The following is a 21,168-nucleotide window of genomic DNA, read 5'->3' as shown; positions in this document are numbered from 1 at the left end:
GGAATTGGTGGATGATGAGCTTGGGAAAGGATGTGTAGAAAGTTTGAGTCAAATTGAGATAAAAAAGGAGGCGGTGTTGGGGCTCTTGAGAAACATTAAAGCAGACAAGTCACCAGGGCCTGATGGGATATACCCCAGAATACTGAGAGAGAAAAGGGAGGAAATTGCTGGGGCCTTGAGAGAAATCTTTGTATCCTCACTGGCTCCAGGGGAGGTCATGATGTGGGAATGCCGGCGTTGGACTGGCGTAAACACAGTAAAAAGAGGCAGTCCCCTCGAAAGCTTGTGAGTATTATCAAATAAATCGGTTGGACTAAAACCTGGTGTTGTCAGACATTTTATTGTGTCCAGGGGAGGTCCCAGAGGATTGGAGAATAACCAATGTTGTTCCTTAGTTTAAGAAGGGTAGCAAGAATAATCCAGGTAATTACAGGCTGGTGTGCCTTACATCAGTAGTAGGGTAATTATTGAAGAGGATTCTTCAAGTCAGGATTTATTCCCACATGGAAATAAGTGGACGTATTAGTGAGAGGCAAATGAAGGATGGAGTTTAATTTAGATAAATGTGAGGTGATGCATTTTGGTAGATTGAACCAGGGCAGGACTTACTCAGTTAATGGTAGGGTGTTGGGGAGAGTTACAGGACAAAGAAATCTAGGGGTACAGGTTCATAGCTCCTTGAAAGTGGAGTCACAGATGGACAGAGTGGTGAAAAAGGCATTTAGCATGCTGGGTTTCATTGGTCAAAACAGGAGTTGGGACGTCTTGTTGACAAGACATTGGGAAGGCCACACTTGGAATACTGTGTGCAATTCTGGTCACCCTATTATAGAAAGGATATTATTGAACTAGAAAGAGTGCAGAAAAGATTTACTACTGGGACTTGATGGATTGAGTTATAAGGAGAGACTGGATAGACTGGGACTTTTTTCTCTGCAGGGGTGATCTTACAGAGGTCTATAAAATAATAAGGGGCACAGATCATCTAGATGGTCAATGTCTTTTCTCAAAGGGAGGGAGTCTAAAACTAGAGGGTATAGGTTTAGGGTGAGAGGGGAGAGATTCAAAAGTGTCCAGAGGGGCAGTTTTTCCACACAGACGGTGATGAGTGTCTGGAACAAGCTGTCAGAAGTAGCAGTAGAGGCGAGTACAATTTTGTGTTTTAAAAAGCATTTAGACAGTTACAGGGGTAAGATGGGTATAGAGGGATATGGGTCAAATGCATGCCATTGGGATTAGCTTAGTGGGTTTAAAAAAAAGGGCAGCATGGACAAGTTGGGCCGAAGGGCCTGTTTCCATGCTGTAAACCTCTATGACTCTATGGTTTTGTGAAGGGGAGGTCGTGTCTCATGAATTTGATCGCGTTTTTCGAGGAAGTGACGAAGATGATTGATGAGGGTAGGGCAGTAGATGTTGTCTACATGGACTTCAGTAAGGCCTTTGACAAGGTCACTCATGGCAGACTGGTGCAGAAGATGAAGTTGCATGGAATCAGAGGTGAGCTGGCAAGGTGGATACAGAACTGGTTTGGTCAAAGAAGGCAGAGGGTAACAGTGGAAGGATGCATTTCTGAACGGAGGGCTGTGACAAGTGATGTTCCTCAGGAATCAGCGCTGGGACTTTTGCTGTTTGTAATATATATAAATGATTTGGAGGAAAATGTAATTGGATTGATTAGTAAGTTTGCGGATGACACAAAGATTGGTGGATTTGCGGATAGCGACGAGGAGCATCAGAGGATACAGCAGGATATAGATCAGTTGGAGACTTGGGCGGAGAGATGGCAGATGGAGTTTAATCCGGACAAATGTGAGGTAATGCATTTTGGAAGGTTTAATACAGATAGGAAATATACAGTAAATGGCAGAACTCTTTAGAGTATTGCTAGGCAAAGGGATCCGGGTGTACAGGTACACAGGTCACTGAAAGTGGCAGTGCAGGTGGAGAAGACGTACAACATGCTTGCCTTCATTGGCTGGGGTATTGAGTTTAAAAATTGGCAAATCATGTTGCAGCTTTATAGAACCTTAGTGAGGCTGCACTTGGAATATAGTGTTCAATTCTGGTCGCCACACTACCAGAAGGATGTGGAAGCTTTAGGGAGGGTACAGAAAAGATTAACCAGGATGTTGCCTGGTATGGAGGGCATTAGCTTCATGAGAGATTGGAGAAACTTGGTTTGTTCTCACTGGAGTGACAGAGGTTGAGGGGAGACCTGATAGAAGTCTACAAGATTATGAGAGGCGTGGACAGAGTGGATAGTCAGAAGCTTTTTCCCAGAATGGAAGAGTCAATTACTCAGTTGCACAGATTTAAGGTATGAGGGGCAAAGTTTAGAAGAGATGTACGAGGCAGATTTTTTTACACAGAGAGTGGTGAGTGCCTGGAACTCGTTGCTGGGGGAGGTAGTGGAAGCGGATACAATAGTGACGTTTAAGAGGCATCTTGACAAGTGCATGAATAGGATGGGAATAGAGGGATACAGTCCCTGGAAGCGTAGGGGGTTTTAGTTAAGTCGGGCAGCATGGTCGGTACAGGCTTGGAGGGCCGAAGGGCCTGTTCCTATGCTGTAATTTTCTTTGTTCTTTTTAATGGCCGAATACTCCAGCCATTCACGCTCCACTGCCAGAGTGAACTGAGAATTTGGTGCTCAACCACATCTCCGTTCACGGTAGCAGTACGGGAGAATCCCATTGGCATGAACGGTCAGAGAACCTTACCCATATTTACAAGTTTGCAAATGATACAAAACTAGCTGGAAGTGTGAGTTGTGAGGAGAATGCAAAGATGCTTCAAAGGGATTTGGAAATGCTAAGTGAGTGAGCAAAAATGTGGCAAATGGAATACAATGCGGAGAAAGGAGAGGCTATCCACTTTGGTTGGAAGAAGAGGAAGGAATAGCTCTTAAAGAGTGAGAGGCTGGAAAGTATTAAACTTCAAAGGAATTTGGGTGTCTTTGTTCATGAGCCATTGAAAATTAACATGCAGATACAGCAAGCAATTAAGAAGGTCAATGGTATGTTGGCCTTTTGCAAGAGATTTGAGTATAGATGTTTTGCTGCTGTTGTGTAAAGATTTGGTGAGAGATCACCCAAAGTATCATGTGTAGTTTTTATCTCCTTATGTAAGGAACAATATACTTGCCATCCAGAGGGAACAACAGAGGTTCACTAAATTAATTCCTGGGATGGAGGGATTGCTCTAAGAGGAACGATTAAATAGATTGGGTCTTTATTATCTGGAATTAAGAAGAATGAGTGGTAATCTCAATGAAGAATGCAGAATTCTTACAGGATTCAAAAAGGTACATTTTCCTAGCTGGAGGTCTAGAATCAGGAGAACCAGTCTGTGAATAAGGGACAGGCCATTTAGGACAAAGATTGGGAGGAATGTCTTCACTCAGAGGGTGGTGAATCTTTGGAATTCTCTGCCCAGAGGGCTGTTGAGGCTTAGTCATTGAGTATGATCAAGGTATTAAAAACATTAAGGGATATAGGGTTAGTGCAGGAAAATGGTCTGAAAAGTGGAAAATCAGCCGTGATCCCATTGAACGGTTTAACAGGCTAGAAGGGCTGAATGGCCTACCTTGCTCCTATTTTTTATGTTCTTCCAATGTATAGTCTTGCACACCTCTTCATGTAACGAGTAGTTTATATCGGTTTCTCCTTACTGCCATCATCCACGTTGGACCTTTCACTTAGTGATGTTCTTCATCTGTGTTTCTCAAATTAAAGAATGGCTGACTGAAGAATAAAATGATGAGCTGGCAAATAAAACTGGAGTTGGAGACTGTCAACTGGCCTTTTGTCCATGACCAATGGACATCATTGATCAACCATTGTTTTAATATTGTTGTACTGAGATATGCTGTGGCCCCATTTGAATTGTCTACAAATTGCCATTTTGACAATGTGGCAATCTGCAAGTGTCCACAACAGCATGTTCAGTCTGGTATGGGACTTGTCCTGAATGTGCTCTCTGTTTGATTTTTTAAGTTGTGGTTAATGTAGCAAAAGAAATTTCTGGTAGAGATGTGAAACTTTGCTCATGTGTGACACACATAGGTTCCATCAAGCCCTCTAATTGTGCTGAATTACATCCATTTTGGACGCTTTCATTCTGATTCCATTCTGATACTTGCAGTAAAAGGAAACCTTGTAGTAGTAAGTCAGCCCTCTTGTATGATAGATTTCAGCCTTATCAACTCACACAGATAATTTGAAACCACAGGACTCTTAAACACACAACTGAACAAGCCAGCAACATTCACTTCAAGCATCCAATCTTAGTCAGACTAGAAACTTGAGACCAGGACTTGGCTCAAGGCTCTGATCTGATGATCAAGCTGCTCGTCAGTGAGCAGATTATTACTGAGTAACAGTGCATGATAGCACTGTTGACAATCCCTTCCAACATTTTTCAGATGATCAAGAGTAAATTAATGGGACAGTAATTGGTCTTGTTGGATTTTCCAGCTTTCTGTGGACTGGGCAATTTTCCATATTGCCAGGTAGATGCCAGTTTTGTAGCTGTACTGGAATAGCTTGGGTAGGGACTCAGCTAGTTGTCAAAGTCCATAACCTTTGCAGTACCCAGTGCTCTCACTTAGAGTGAATCAAATAGAATGCAGACTGGCAACTTTGATGTTCAGAATCTGAGGAAGAGGCTGAGATGGATCATCCACTCGGCACTTTTGGCTGAAGATGGTTGCAAATGCTTCAGCCTTTTCCATTGTATTGATGTGCTGGGTTCTCCCATCATTAATAGGGATATTTGTGGAACTTCCTCTCCTTGTTGTTTAATTGTTGACCACAATTCACAACTGGATGTGGCAGGACTCAGAGCTTAGATCTGTTCGGTTGGTTGTTGGATTGCTTAGCTCTGTCTATTTCATGCTGCTTTATCTGTTTGGCATTCAAGTAGTCCTGTGTTGTATCTTCACTAGGTTGACAGCTGGTGTTTCTCTTGGCATGCCCTCCTGCCTCTTCATTGAGCTTAGCTTAACAAGGATAGTACAGTGGGAGATATGTAAAGGCCTGAACTGACAGATTATGGTTGGATACAATTCTTGATGGCCCACAATGCTTTATGGATGCTCAGTTTTGAGTTGCTAGATATATTCAAAATCGATCCCATTTAGCGCAATGAGAGTGCCGCACAACACAGTGGCAAGTATCATCATTAGGAAGGCAGGACTTTGACTTCACAAGTCTGTGTGATAAGAACATAAGAAATAGGAGCAGGAGTAGGCCATCTAGCCCTTCGAGCCTGCCCCGCCATTCAATAAGATCATGGCTGATCTGAAGTGGATCAGTTCCACATTCCCGCTTTCTCCCCATAACCCTTAATCCCCTTGCCTATCAAAAACCTATCTACCCGTGACTTAAATATATTTAGCGAGATAGCCTCCACCACTTCAACGGGCAGAGAATTCCAGAGATTCACCACCCTTTGAGTGAAGAAGTTCCTCCTCAACTCCGTTCTAAACTGCCCCCCCGCCCCCTTATTTTGAGGCTGTGCCATCTAGTTCTGTTTTCCTTTCTAAGCGGAAAGAATCTCTCTACTCTATCCTATCTAGCCCCTTCATTATCTTGTAAGTCTCTATAAGACCCCCCCTCAGCCTTCTAAACTCTAACGAGTACAGGCCCAGTCTATTCAGTCTCTCTTCATAAGCTAAAGTGATGGTCTCTATGACTGATACTTTCATGGACAGAGAGATTGGTGAGGACGAGTTCCATCAGGCTTACATATATGTTGTTCCCCCACACCTGCTGCAGACCCACCCTGGCATGATGGGATTGTAACCTGTGTCCCCATAGTAGTAACCTGGGCCTTCTGGATTACTAGTCCAGTGACACTATGCCACCACCTCCCCAGCAAAACAGTGCTGAGTTCCAAACTTGTGTGGTTATTGATGAGAATGTATTGGGATATCCTATTACCTGGCATGAGAGAAAGTCTGATTATCCCAAACGAGAGGGGAACATTGTCATGTGATAACATCAGAAGGATCAAAGGTCAAAAGTATAAGTTCGTCTCTTCAGTGAGCTTGCTATAAATGTCTTTACAGCTGCGAGGATACCCTCATTTTGTGAGAAAATAATTTTCAAAACTGGTCTTTAAGTTGCTTTTTGCCTGCTCGACGGATAAGACTGCATAATTATAAATTGTTGCAGCGTAGAGATAGGCCATTCAGCCCAATGGGCTTGCGCTGGTGATACACAACTACTTGGAACGTAGACCAGTTGGACAAAACTGCTTTGCAAATAAGATTCTCCCTAATATCTCACAGCAACTAAATTCTTTCCATCTACAACAGTGAACTAGATGTTTGTTATCAATGAGTAAATGCAATATTTAGGAATAAAATCAGGAAATAACCTACCATCCAATCAGGAGGATAAATCTGGAACTTGCTGTCCACTAATGGAATGTTGTTGGGTCAGGATGTCTTGAGACATCAAGCAAAAGCGGATAAATAAGAGCTGAGACATCAATCATCCATGACCTAACTGAACAGTAGAACAACTAAGGAGACTGAATGGCCTCCTCCTCTTGTTCCAAAATGGGCATAAACTGCAATGGAAGGGAATTAAGTGGTTTTGAAAGTTTCTGGATTAAAGATGATCATCTTGCACTCTGTTGTGTACTGGCTCCCTTGTGGGCAACATGTTAGGGACATATCATCACTTCAAAAGCACCATCCCAATGTGGATATAAATTACAAAGGATAACTTCTCAGGACAGCCTGGGGTGGGTAATAAATGTTAACCTTGCCCCAGTGCCACCATATCCTGCGAATCAATTAACAAAAAATATTCTGGATAAAGTTGGACGGACAGATTTAGTGAGAGTGGGTTAAAAAATGTAAAGGTTGGCAGCTCACTCATGGACATCTGGGTCCCAGAGTCCAAATGACAAGAAATCTGACATAGAGACAAATGAAGAAGTTTTATGGTTTGCTGAAATGGCAAGTTTGCTGGCTGAATAGATATTGGCCAAATGATTATGGTTCTGGCCTTGTAAAGCTGCCATTGAACGAAGCGAACATAACTTCAACAGATTAAACTCTTGCCTCTTGAATGTAAGGCAGAGGGCCAAAGTGGTTGTGTTTGGATGTCACACTTAATTCTCTCTGTGATATTTTTATTAACATAAACAGGCGACTGTTATATACGCCACAATTACTATTTACACTTAAACTGACTAGACCTTAAAAATATTGCTGCTAATAATAGCTCTTGTACTCGCATGTGTTTACCTTGTATTCCTGTGAGATGTCTCACTATTTGCATGTTCTCATTACAGTTGATAAGCCCTACAAGTGTAGCTTCTGCGGACGCAGTTATAAACAGCGCAGCTCCCTTGAAGAGCACAAGGATCGTTGCCACAGTTACCTGGAGAGTACAGCTCTCAGTGCTCCGGGTGAGATAAATATATATTTATATATTTTCAAAAAAAATTAGTTGAAGTTTCTAAAAAGAAACTTATACAGCTCTCTGTCGAGTGGCAATTGAAGAATGAATCTTGTAAAGTAATATGAGCTCCACATAACAATGTATTTTTTTCTCTAGCCCAACACATTAAAGAAAACCTTCCTTATGTTGCATTGTCAGAATTGCTGTTAAATCTCTCGAGTTGATATGAAAAAAAGCAAGGAGTTCTTTCAGTGACCAACATTTATCTTTCGGCCAGCCCAAAGCAGGTCACCTGGCCATGGAATTCACAGAAAGAAGTGTAGACGAAGGTAGAGCAGTTGATGTCATATACATGGATTTTAGTAAGACATTTGAGAAGATTCCCCATGGTAGGCTCATGAAGAAAGTAAGGAGATGTGGGATAAAAAGAAATTTGGTTGATTGGATAAATAACTGGCTGTCTCATAGAAGACAGAGGGTGGTGGTGGAGGGAAAATTATCAGACTGGAGGCCAGTTACCAGCAGTGTACCACAGGGATCAGTGCTGGGTCCTCTGCTATTTGTGATTTTTATCAATGACTTGGAAGAGGGGGCTGAAGGGTAGGTTAGTAAATTTGCTGATGACACCAAGATTGGTGGAGTAGTGGATGAGGTGGAGGGCACTTGTAGGCTGCAAAGAGACATTGATAGGATGCAGAGCTGGGCAGAAAAGTGGCAGATGGAGTTTAACCCTGATAAGTGTGAGGTGATTCATTTTGGTAGGACAAACTTGAATGCAGATTACAGGGTCAATGGCAGGGTTCTGCGGAATGTGGAGGAACAGAGAGATCTTGGGGTTCATATCCACAGATCCCTGAAGGTTGCCACTCAAGTGGATAGAGCCGTGAAGAAGGCTTATAGTGTGTTAGCGTTTATTAACAGGGGGTTTGAGTTTAACAGCCGTGGGGTTATACTGCAACTATACAGTTGGAATATTGTGTGCAGTTCTGGTCACCTCACTATAAGAAGGATGTGGAAGCATTGGAGAGAGTGCAGAAGAGATTTACCAGGATGCTGCCTGGTTTGGAGGGTAGGTCTTATGAGGAAAGGTTGAGGGAGCTGAGGCTTTTCTCTTTAGAGTGGAGGAGGATGAGAGGCGACTTAATAGAGGTTTATAAGATGATGAGGGGGATAGATAGAGTGGATGTGCAGAGACTATTTCCTCAAGTGGATATAGCTGTTACTAGGGGGCATAGCTATAAGGTTCATGGTGGGAGATATTGGAGGGATGTCCGAGGTAGATGCTTCACTTAGAGAGTGGTTGGGGTGTGGAATGCACTGCCTGCTGTGATGGTGGAGTCGGACACTTTAGGAACTTTCAAGCAGTTATTGGATAGGCACAGGGAGCACTCCAGAATGATAGGGAGTGGGATAGCTTGATCTTGGGTTCGAACATAGCTCGGCACAACATTGAGGGCTGAAGGGCCTGTACTGTGCTGTAATGTTCTATGTTCATTGTTTCCCCAAGGCCTCAACCGCCCCCCTATTCTTAGAACCTCCTCCTAACCTCTTGAACATCCCTAATTTTAATTGCTTCACTATGGGTAGCTCTGGAAATCTCAAGTTAAATCTCCCTGCTTTTTTTTAACCTCTCTTCCGTTAAGCTTAATCACCATCACCGGGCGTGGCACACCAGCAGGACAGAGCCAGCAGGTGTGGCACAATGCTGAACGGTTGGGGGGAGTTGTCCAGGGAGTCTTAAACATCAATCTTGGTCTCCATGAAGTCTCATGGCATGGGCATCTAAACTCCTGTTGTTGAGCACCAACCCCCACCGTCCCCCCAGCTGATGAATTGGTCCTCCTCCATGTTGAACACCGATTGGACGAGCACTGAGGTTGTTTGAGTCTTCTAAACGGTAGCTGGTCATTTGCATTAATATCACCTAAAGTGTCTCAGAGTCACATTTTGTTTGACAAAGCTCCCCTGATGTGCCTTTACTATGTTAAACTTACAGGTTGCTAGTGTTGATGTGATAAATAAAATATTCACAACAACAGTGGAATGGCCTAATTATGTTAGGGATTGTGGGTTTTAAATGAGAAGAAAAAGCCATGAGGAATTCTCCAGCCGCATCTTTCTCGGCAGCGGGAGGTGGCATGCTGTTTGCTGATGGCAGGTTTCCCATTGCTATCACTGGGATTGACAGCAATGGGACATGTGGGGTGTTTCATGGCACATGTGACACGCTGTCACATGTCACCCCACATGTGCCGTGAAACTTGTGGGAGAATATGTGCTGCCAACATGACTGGAGAATCCCATCGGCATGAGGTGCCAAGAATTCCCTCCACAGTTTGCACACATAGATTCAAAGGACCACACAACAGGTTTATTGAAAGAGATGTTCTCTGCACATAACAGACACTGTAACTAAAAGCAGAGCCTTTGAAACATCCCAGTGACATCACCATCCAATCATGTGACCTACTCTTAAAGAATTGTGCCGCTACACCCCTTCCACTTTATTTTGTGGTCATGGCAACAAGTTACTACGATGTTGTACACAGGATCAGTAATACTGTCGACACAGTCATTAGTCACTGCGCAGTCAATAAGAAAGTCAATCAGGAGAGCGTCTATTCCTCTTTGGTTATATATAATGTTCTGGAATCTGGCTGTCTTTGACCCTAGAATTATGATTCGGAACTTCAGTAGACACTTCTTCTCTTGAAACTAATTCTTCATCATTCTCACAAGGTATAGCATTGGGCAGCATGGTGACACAGTGGTTAGCTTTGCTGCCTCACAGTGCCAGGGAGCCGGGTTCAGTTCTCGGCCTTGGGTCACTGTCTGTGCGGAGTCTGCACGTTCTCCCTGTGCCTGTGTGGATTTCCTCCGGGTGCTCTGGTTTCCTCCCACACTCAAAGGATGTGTGAGTTAGGTCGATTGGCCATGATAAGTAGCCCGTTAGTGTCGGGGTGGAGATTAGCAGTGGAAATATGTGGGATTATGGGAATAGGACCAGGGTGGGATTGTGGTCGGTGTACACTCAAAGGGCTGAATGGCCTCCTTCTGCACTGTAGGGATTCTATGATAGTAACATAAACACAATCATCAGGCAACTCAGATTCAACTAACTCTCCTGTCATAGTATTCACAACACAAGGGACTAAAGAGGTTGGTGCTTCTGGAGATGACTGTGAGAAATCATTTCAAGCTTTCAATAATTGATCAGCATGGTGTCGCTAAACTAATTCATCTTTGGTTTGATCCATGTAAGAAATTGGACCTGTTTTTGCTAAAACTGTGGCTGGAGCCCATTTTTCACTAGCTAACACTCGATATCCTTCTTGAAGTGAGTGTTGTTTTGTCCTCGCTTCCCATCTAGCAGCTTGATATTGTTCTTCATACTCTACTGTCTCTGAAGCTGCCAAGAAAAATGCTTTTCCCAGTTCTCGCATGACAGTCCAGAATAAACTGCATAAAATGCAGAATGTCTGGCTAAGCGCCAAGGGAAATACAGGGATACGCTGACAGAAACAACTTGAAACGGTTCTATGAAGCCCTCAGTACCCCCTACGGACCTCAATCTCTCAGGAGTTCCACCCTCCTGAGTACAGATGGTACAACTCTCATTACAGAGAGGGTTCAGATCCTGCAGAGATGGGCTGAACACTTCAAAGTCGTCCTCAATCGACTGTCATCTATTAACGATGAGGCAAAAGACAGGATTCCCCAGGTTGATATCAACAGCGCCATGGATAACCCACCAGTAGTAGCCAAAGTCACGAAAGCTGTCAGCCAGCTATCCAGTGGCAAAGCCCCAGGGGCAGATGCCATACCCGCAGAGATCTATAAAGCTGTTGTTCCTGTGCTTATTGAGAAGCTTACTGAGTTATTCCAGTCCTTTGCAGATTAAGTGGATTAGTCATGGTAAATGTGTGAGATTACAGGTATAGGGCAGGGCAGAGGGCCTGGGTAAGATATTCTGTAAAGTGTTGGTGCAGACCCAATGGACTGAATGGCCTTCTTTTGCACTGTAGTTATTCTATGAAATTATTCAAGTGCTCTGTTCACTGGACTCTAATCAGAATATTATCCAGGTAACATTGTACACCAGAGAGACCACATAAAATTTGATCCATTGATCTTTGGAATCGGACTGGAGCAGGTGTTATTCCAAAAGTAAATCCTTTATAATGAAGAAGACCTTTATGAGTAACGAGGTAAACAATAGTTGAGATTCAGTGGGTACATTCATCTGTAAATATGTTTATAAAAGATCAAAGTTGATGAACTTCTACCTCCCTGATAACACAGCAAACAAATCTTCAATTAAAGGAAGCAGATATTGATCAGTGCACAACATTGGATTTGTGGTTGTTTTTAAATCACCACAAATACGAACTGACCATTTGGTTTCATGACAGGTATGATGGGGATAGCCCAGTCACTCATCGTAACCGGCTCTAACACAGCAGTGTTAATAATTCATACTAATTCTTCTTCAACCTTGGGCTGAATTGCATATAGCACCGCTCTTTCTTTGAAACTTTTTGGTTGACTATTAGGTTTTACCTTTAGTTTCACTTGAAGTCCCTTCATTGAGCCAAGTGTCTCTTTGAAAACACTCTTGTATTTATCAAGAAGGTGCCATAGGGTCTGGTTTGGCATCGACTGGTCTATTGTCATCACTCACTATTGACCATGATTTAACCTTTCAATGGTAAGATCTCTTCCGTGTGTGTCCTTAAAATCATATCATCTGGTTTTAAAGGAAGATGCTTCAGCTTTTGTTGGTATGTACTCTCAGGAATTAAAGATAGAGTGGCACCTGTACCAAACTCCATCCTAATAGGTTGTCCACTTAACTTTAGAATCACCAGAATCTATGTGATTCACCCTGCATTGGTCAGAGATTCTGTTGGAGATCCTCTTCTCTTCTTCACAGTCGTAATTCTTCCATGTTATAAATTCTCTTTGTAGAACGCAATTTATTCTTCTTGAAGATACCCAGAGTGTTCTTCTGAATATTCTTCCCAGGGGAAGCTGGTCGAACCCAATAAGCTTTTGCAGTGTGACCCATTTTGCCACAATTGTTGAATTGACTCTCCTTGCTCCAGCATTCACTCACTGAATGGCCCATTTTGGCACATTTGTGATACGCTTGTTGCTGTTTTGACTTTTTATGGACAATTCCCAACATTCTTATTCCTGCACCAAAATGTGAAGACACTTTAGCAGCTAGTTCCATCGACAAGGCAATTTCCACTGCTGTCTTTACAGTAAAGCATGCTCAGCGAGCAATCCTCTTCGGATAGCTCATTTTGGGGAGCACAAATTAGACTATTTTGAAGAGTATCTTCCATGGACTCACCAAACTCACAATGTTATGCCAACCTTTATAAGATTGCCACAGACTGAGCAATTCTTTCGCCTTCGGCTTGATTCCTTTGGTAGATCCTGAACCTGAACCAGAGAATCCGGCCAGCGCGAATGGCCAGAAAATTCCAGCCCTCATCGCAGTATGTATGGAAATGCTGACCATGTAGCATTGAGCTCACATATAAAGTGGTCACATTGAGAGTGTGTAGCTGGTGTGATCTCATGCTTCTGACATATGAACTGCTATAGTTTGCCAAACAAGTTCATAAAATTATGGACACTGGTCATATTTCCATCAAACTCAGTGGGTGAGTGGTGCCCTCCCCACCCCCCCTTCCCCGCCAGCAGCAGTGACCCATAAAATTAGCCCATTTTAGGTCAGGTTATCTATATAACAAAAGGTATTGGCTGTAGCACTAATTTTGATTAATTTATTGTGGATTAAATTTCTTACGATGTAAAACTTATTCATGTCAAATTCTTGGGTGTGGAGTAAGAGTGCATAGAATAGGATATCTGGAGCGCAGAAGAATTACAGGATGAAAATTCAAAATAGCAGGAACTTTGTGGAGTGCTGTGTCAGCTTTGGTTCAGTGGTAGCATTGTGCTCTCTCTCAGTGAAAATGTCATTGGTTTGAACCCCACTTGAAGCTTCAGGATTTGAGCACATAATCTAGACTGACAATTCAGAATTGCACTTTTCTTTCATCCATTCGTGGGACATGGGCATCGCTGGCTGGGCCAGTGTTTATTGCCCATCCCTTGTTGCCTGAGGGCAGTTGAGAGTCAACCACATTGCTGTGGCTCTGGAGTCTCGTGTAGGCCAGACAGGGTGAGGACGGCAGATTCCCTTCCCTAAAGGATGTTAGTGAACCAGATGGGTTTTTCCGACAATCAGCAATGGTTTCATGGTCATCCGCAGATTCTTAATTCCAGATATTTTTTATTGAATTTAAATTCCACTGTCTGTCCTGATGAGATTTGAACCCAGGTCCCCAGAGCATTAGCTAAGTTTCTGGATTAATAGTCCTGAATGCAACGTTAAATTAAACCAAAGGCCAGTTTGCCCCCCTGAGGTGGATATAAAAGATTCCACTCTTTTAAGAAGAATAGTTTTCCTAATATTTTAACCAACAATGCCATAACTGAGATGGATTACCTGGTGATTTAGATATGAATTGGCAAGTTCAATTTTATGAGTGAGGGGGATGTGAAAGACTGTGTCGGAGAACAAAATCTGCACATGGAAGATGAATTCTGTGTCAGATAACAGGATTATTTTATACTTTTCAAGGAAAGTAAATGGAATGCTGGAGAAGTGGAAGCACTATTCAGTTCTTGAACATAAACAGACTAAAGTACTTAGAATCTATCTGGTTCACTAAGAACATAAGAAATAGGAGCAGGAGTAGGCCATCTAGCCCTTCGAGCCTGCCCCGCCATTCAATAAGATCATGGCTGATCTGAAGTGGATCAGTTCCACTTTCCCGCCCTCTCCCCATGACCTATAATTCCCTTGCCTACCAAAAACCTATCTACCCGTGATTTAAATATATTTAGCGAGGCAGCCTCCACCACTTCAACGGGCAGAGAATTCCAGAGATTCACCACCCTTTGAGTGAAGAAGTTCCTCCTCAACTCCGTTCTAAACTGCTCCCCCCCCCCATCTTGAGGCTGTGCCCTCTAGTCCTACTGTCCTTTCTGAGCGGGAAGAATCTCTCTACCTCTACCCTATCCATCCCTTTCATTATCTTATACGTCTCTGTAAGACCCCCCCCTCATCCTTCTAAACTCCAACGAGTACAGACCCAGTCTATTTAGTCTCTCTTCATAGTCCAACTAATGTCCTTTAGAGAAGGAAATCTGTTGTCCTTACCCGGTCTGGCCTACATGCGATTCCAGACCCAAAGCAATGTGGTTGACTCTTTAATTGCCCTCTGAAATAACCTAGTAAACCACTCAGTGGTGGTGGTGCAAAGTTGCTGCTGAAATCATTGAAAAAGAAACTGTGTCTAAAAGTACCTAACTTCCCAAGAATTGTTTGGTTTGTTATTCTTCATGAGTTCTGTGCTTTTTATCTTTTCGCTGCCCCCTCAGCACAATGTGGGATGCCAGATTTCTAACCCTCACAACACTGAGAACCCCTGGTGCACACTCCCTCCATTCTCAGGGACCAAAATACATGAACTATGTTGCAGAAGCTATTGTGGAGAATGTGTAATGAACCAAAGTGCGTCATTCCCGTGGGATAAAAATCATGTGGAACAATTTTAAAGGAATATGAAAATACCTGATTTGAGATGTTTTCACTTTGGGCAAACACCAAGTGGCAGGTGGACTTTCCGAAGAAGGAAGGGGGCGAATTTCAGAGGAAGTTTTTTTTTTCTCAAGGAGGCACTGAATTCAGTAAGAATGGGGCTATATTACTTTCAAAATTAGAAGAGTCCCAGTTATCCCAGGCAGCCTGTCACTCATTGTCCACTTCAATCATTTTCAAAAAAACCAAATTCACAAATTAAAATATTGACAGGCAATGGAACGTTTGTACAAAGTATTTCAAAGTGTGACATTCCAGCACACACACACACACACACAGCAGCCGTTTCCTACTGCAGCTGTCAGTCACAAACATATCCTGAAATCAAACAAGTTTCTTTTTATGCAATCATTATCAGAGGATCCCAGCTGCCTCTGATAATAATCATTGTTAATCAGATAGGCAGTTGTGATTGCAAAATAATCTACCTCTGTGCACATCCCTCTATCACGAGCCAACCACATTACACATCTCAACAGGAAATGAGCATTTTCCTTTACTTGTGCTCAGCCTAGGTGGTTGAACCTGGTATTTTTTCATCATTGTACATCTGACAAATCTGGACACCAAATAATGATGATTGTGGCAGGAAAATTTGTTCATTACGTTGCTTCAAAATGTACCAGTTCATTAATAAACTGTGGTTTATTTCAAGGTCAGGTGAGCATGTTTTCTAGACTGAAGGCAAAACACATGAAATTAAACCATCTTCACAGTTTTCACAGAATGGTTACCGCACAGAAGGAGGCCATTCCGCCCATCGTGTTTGCATCAGCTTTCCGCAGGATTAATTTACCGAGTACTACTCCCCCGTCTTGGGCCCAACATTTTGTCTTTTTAAATAATATTCCAATTCCCTTTTTAATGTCTTGAATGAATCAGTCCACCACCACAATCTCAGGCACTGCACTCCTAACCACTCACTGTGTGATAAAGTTTTACCTCGTGGGACTATCGCTTCTGCAGTTAGCACTGTTGCCTCACAGCACCAGGAAGTGATTCCCAGCTTGGGGCATTGTCTGTGCAGAGTCTGCATGTTCTCCCCGTGTCTGTGTGGGTTTTCCTCCAGTTTCCTCCCCGCAGTCTGAAAGGCGTGCCGGTGAGGTGCATTGACCGTGCTAAATTCTCCCTCAGTGTACCCAAACAGATGCTGGAGTGTGGCGACAAGAAGCTTTTCACAGTAATTTCATTGCAGCATTAATGCAAGCCTACTTGTGACACTAATAAATAAACTTTAAAACTTTGCTTTAAATCTATGCCTTCTTGTTCTCAATGCTTCCAACAATGGGAACAGCTTTTCTTTATCTGTTCTATCCAGACCCCCTCATGAATTTGAAAACCTCCGTTTAACCTACTCTCAACCTTCTCTTCTCCAAGGAAAATAATCCTAACTTTTACAGTTTGTCTATGTATCTGAGGTTCCTCATCCTTGGGACCATCCTTGTGTGTCTTTTCTGCATTCTAATGTCTTCGTGTCTTTCCTAAAATGTGGCAGAACAGATGAAATATTCCAGTTGAGGCTCAACCAGTGTCCTATACAAGCCTACCATAACTTCCTTGCTTTTATACTCCATGCCTCTATTAATAATGTCTAGAATGTTGTATGCTCATTTCTCTTGACCTTTCCTGCCACCTTCAATGATTCATTATGTACATTATATACCCAGGTTCCTCGGCACTTTAAAAATTGTATCCTTTATCTTATCTCTCTGCACTCTTCCAACCAAAATACATCACTTCATTGTTCTCTGAATTAAATTTTATCTGCCACTTTGCCATCCATTCCACTAATTACCTTGTGTCCTTTGGAAGTATTGCATTACCTTCCTTAGAGGTCACAATGTTTCCAAGTTTTGTATCACCTCAACTTTCAGTTGATCAAATTCCAAGGGGTAAATTTGAACTATGAGCATCAGGAGCAGGCTGGTAGAGGAATGCCTGATTCTTTCTGAGGGTCAAAGGCAGTGCTGTTAGCCAGTTGTCTATCCCAGTGCATCTCTCCAGCTGCATGGGCTGGCACAATAGTGGGAGGTGCAGAAGCTGAACTGCCTGCAAGGCAGGTAAACCAGTGCTCAGGAGCGCATGTGCTAATCGCAGGTAGATGGCCCAAGTTCTATCTGGCCACATAATTCTCCTGGAGGTCATTTATGGGTCCTTTTCCTTTGCACCACCCAATCCAAATGGTGAAATGTTTACAGTCCATGCTCCATTCATTGTCACTTGAAGTTGCATTTACATCCCACCTATCCCAGTATTGGTCCCCAGTTTACTCATCGTGACATTCCTCCTGCCTAATTTCAGCAGGTAGCCTGAACCTTCCAACACAATATCCCAATATATTTGGCAGTGGATTGCTAAGCGATTTCTGCTGGATGGGTCAACTTAAGATCAGTCCTGAACACTCTAAACTCCCTTCCCATTTAGCATTACAGAATTCCTCAGTCTAAACTCCTTTTCCATTTACTCTTGTAATACAGATTTCCTTCAACCATTCATTTACACATTATAAATTCCCAAGGAGTGGATTTCCAGTTTGCCAATCATATAATGTGAATTTAAGATGCTTTCATTTTGTTTTGATTTAGAATCCAATAATTTGAACATCCTTCAATTCACTCTCTCAAGTAACTTTTCAATAAACCAGCCTCTTCCATTATTCCTCTTTTGGCATCTTCCCCACATTGCTGGAGCAAAGCAGGCTGATCACACAAACCATTTGGTGGGAGGCAGGATCGATGAGTATTTCTGACAGAGGAATATATTGTTGACTCTCAGGCAGCTTTATTGTTATTGTGGCCGATATTGATTGACAGTGTTAGTCAGCCGATGCTCAGAGCTGGCCATTATCTTGTTTTCTGCACTACTTCGGAGCTCTGCAACCAACGTACAATACCATTACCACAGTTGATCTTTATCTCAGCACCAACTGTTGTCTGTCGTCATTTTTCTTGGTTGACACCAAAGATTGCAACTGAAGATTCCATGGTACAGTTGGTAATCACGCTAAACATTAGCCAGCAAATAAATTCCAAATGCTGCTCTAAACATTGAACTTGCAGCATTGCTGAACCATCTGTTTTCAAAGCATGACATCTTTATCTCACTGGCTGGACTGACTCCAAACGCAGTCCAGCATAATTCAGGATTGATTGATAGAAAAATAAAACATAAGAAGGACTCCATTCACCAGATCCTGGCATGTTTGCGTGTTGCAAATATTTTAGCACCAATTTGTGCTGAGCTTCACTTCAGTTTCACCCTAAAAAGCAAAGACCTGGCAGAGAAGGGCAGAAAGAGTTTTTGCAGAGCCATTAGGCATGTGATTGGTGCTGCCATGCCCTGGATCTTGCTGTTTTGTCAGCTCTTCAACTGTCCTTGACTGTAATGTGCCCTCTTCAGCTGATCATTCAGAGGGAGTTAAGATAGTCTGATGTGATTGTGTCACCAGTGAAAGTGAGGATGACAGTGGGAACCATTTTTCACACTTTTCCCTCATCCATTGCATTCAGGTACCAGTATAATATTGGTGCTGGATTGAACCAGACTTTGGACTATAATCATTTCTATGAGAGTGTAGAAGAAAATCATTTTTTGCGCACTATCCCTCTACCCGTACAGCAGCAGCAACATAACATCCTCACCCACTCACAGGCCCAGCAGCATATCCTCACTATCACATATTTTTGCTCTATTTTGTTTGTCGCTCTGCCTTGTCTGAAATGCTCAACCATCAAGGAGTTTAAGGGTTGAAGACTCCACTGTGAAGGGTGGACGTATATCTCCGGATTGAAATAATCAGACACACACAGTGCTGCTGAATCTTAGCTATAAAACTTAAACACATTTCTCAATTTCAAGAACCAAACAAGTTTTACTTCATGGGGATGCTGTTCCAGGAGATTCGACAAATTCTTGAAGGAGAGGTTCAGATTCCTAATTTTGCCTCAAGTTAATCATGTAGTCAGTCCACAAAAAAATGGGCTGGTCCCAATTACAAACGTTAACACAGAAATCATAGAGTCTCTACAGTACAGAAGGAGGCCATTCAGCCCATCAAATCTGTACCAGCCACAAAGTCCCACCCAGACCCTATTCCCATAACTCCACATATTTGTCCTGCTAATCCCCCTACACTAAGGGGCAATTTAGCATGGAAAATCAACCTAACCCTCACATCTTTGGACTGTGGGAGGAAACTGGAGCACCCGGAGAAAACCCACGCAGACACGGGGAGAAAGTGCTAACTCCACACAGACAGTGACCCCAGGCCAGAATTGAACCTGGGTCCCTGGTGCTTTGAGGCAGCAATGCTAACCACTGTGCCACTGTCCCATCCTAAATTACTCTTCAGCTGATCATTCAAATCCCCATTTAGAATTTTCACTTTATGTATCTTTAGTTCAATTTGCAGGGTGATTGTAGCCAACACAAAGTGTTCCTCAGCACCAAGGGTGATTGCTTAATGGTTGTCATAGCTGATGTTAGAATGTTACACTGTACTCCAATGGTTTACTGTTGAAAAACAGCTTGGATGATTATTCCACAAATATTCACCCTCCTGCTGACCAGTTCAGCATTGTCATCTCATTTGGAAACAAATCAGGACGCAGCATTGCAAATTCCCGGGCAAGATTTCCACCAAACCCGTGACAGAGGCAGCCAGCCATTGGCTGGCAGTGGGATCTGCTGGTCCAGTCATTGTCAGCAGAGTTTCCAATTGAATGGATCCCTTGCTGCAGGAAACCCACTGCAGGGGTACATTATTGGCGCGATGAGAAGATCCTGCCCGCACAAACAGCCCTTGTCTTTTTCTGTGCATATCAGAAAACCGTACACATTAAAACTTATTTATCAGTGTCACAAGTAAACTTACATTAAAATGCAGTGACAATCCCCTAGTTGCCACACTCTGGCGCCTGTTTGGATACACTGAGGGAGAATTTAGCATGGCCAATCCAATTGGCCATGTACGTCTTTCAGGCTGTGGGAGGAAACTGGAGCACCCAGAGGAAACCCACACAGACACGAAGAGAACGTGCAGACTCCGCACATAGAATGATCCAAGACCGGAATTAAACCCGGAAGGATAAACTATGAAGCTGGGTTAGTGCTAAATATAAGAAAGGATAGTAAGAGTTTTTATAAATATATAGAAAGGAGGAGGCTGGCTAGGGTGAATGTTGGACCCTTAGAGGATGAGAGGGGGGATTTAGTGGCGGGGGATGAGGAAATGGCTGAGGCCTTGAATAAGTTTTTTGCTTCGGTCTTCACGGAGGAGGATGCGAATAGTTTGCCAGATGTTAACGATGGAAAGATGGTAGGAGTGGAGGGCCTGAATGAGATCATTGTTACTAGAGAGGCAGTGCAGACTCGAGGGACTGATGGTGGACAAGTCCCCAGGACCGGATGGAATGCATCCAAGGGTTCTGAAGGAAATGGCAGAGGTGATAGTGGATGCCTTGGTGATTATTTTCCAAACCTCGCTGGATTCCGGGGAAGTGCCGGAAGATTGGAAAACAGCTAATGTTACGCCGCTGTTTAAAAAGGGTAGCAGGCAAAAGGCAGGGAATTATAGGCCAGTTAGTTTAACATCTGTTGTAGGAAAAATGCTTGAATCCGTAAGTAAGGAGAAAATAGCGAGGCATCTTGAGAAGAATTGTTTGATAGAGCAGACGCAGCATGGTTTTGTTAAGGGGAAGTCGTGTCTGACGAATTTATTGGAATTCTACGAGGATGTGTCTAGTGCGGTGGATAGAGGGGAACCGGTGGATGTGGTGTTTCTCGATTTTCAGAAGGCATTTGATAAGGTGCCGCACAAGAGATTGTTACAGAAGGTTAGGGGGCATGGAGTTGGGGGTAGGGTGTTAGCGTGGATAGAGGATTGGCTGTCAGATAGGAGGCAGAGAGTGGGTGTCAATGGGTGCTATTCGGATTGGCGGTTGGTGACTAGTGGAGTGCCCCAGGGATTGGTGCTGGGGCCTCAGCTATTTACCATTTATATAGATGATCTGGAGGAGGGAACCGAGTGTATGGTGTCGAAATTTGTTGATGACCCAAAGATTGGTG

At 43.1% G+C, this 21,168-nt stretch overlaps 1 protein-coding gene across 2 annotated transcripts in view; it reads left to right on the top strand.

Moving 5' to 3' along the window:
- Nucleotides 1–21,168, top strand: part of LOC145359049 (zinc finger protein Aiolos-like) — a 126,863-nt gene that overhangs the window by 81,200 nt on the left and 24,495 nt on the right. The window contains exon 5 of one of the 2 annotated variants that reach the window (XM_080213408.1): nucleotides 7,309–7,425. In XM_080213408.1, coding sequence (XP_080069534.1) covers nucleotides 7,309–7,425 — 117 coding nt within the window. Of the gene's footprint in view, nucleotides 1–7,308; nucleotides 7,426–21,168 lie in introns of those variants that run through there. The other variant, XM_080213409.1, reaches the window with a different exon arrangement.

This window comes from Carcharhinus amblyrhynchos, chromosome 27 (assembly GCF_965287045.1).
Source record: "Carcharhinus amblyrhynchos chromosome 27, sCarAmb.v2.hapA, whole genome shotgun sequence".
Classification (NCBI taxonomy): domain Eukaryota; kingdom Metazoa; phylum Chordata; class Chondrichthyes; order Carcharhiniformes; family Carcharhinidae; genus Carcharhinus; species Carcharhinus amblyrhynchos.
This window is presented reverse-complemented; position numbering and strand designations above follow the sequence as displayed.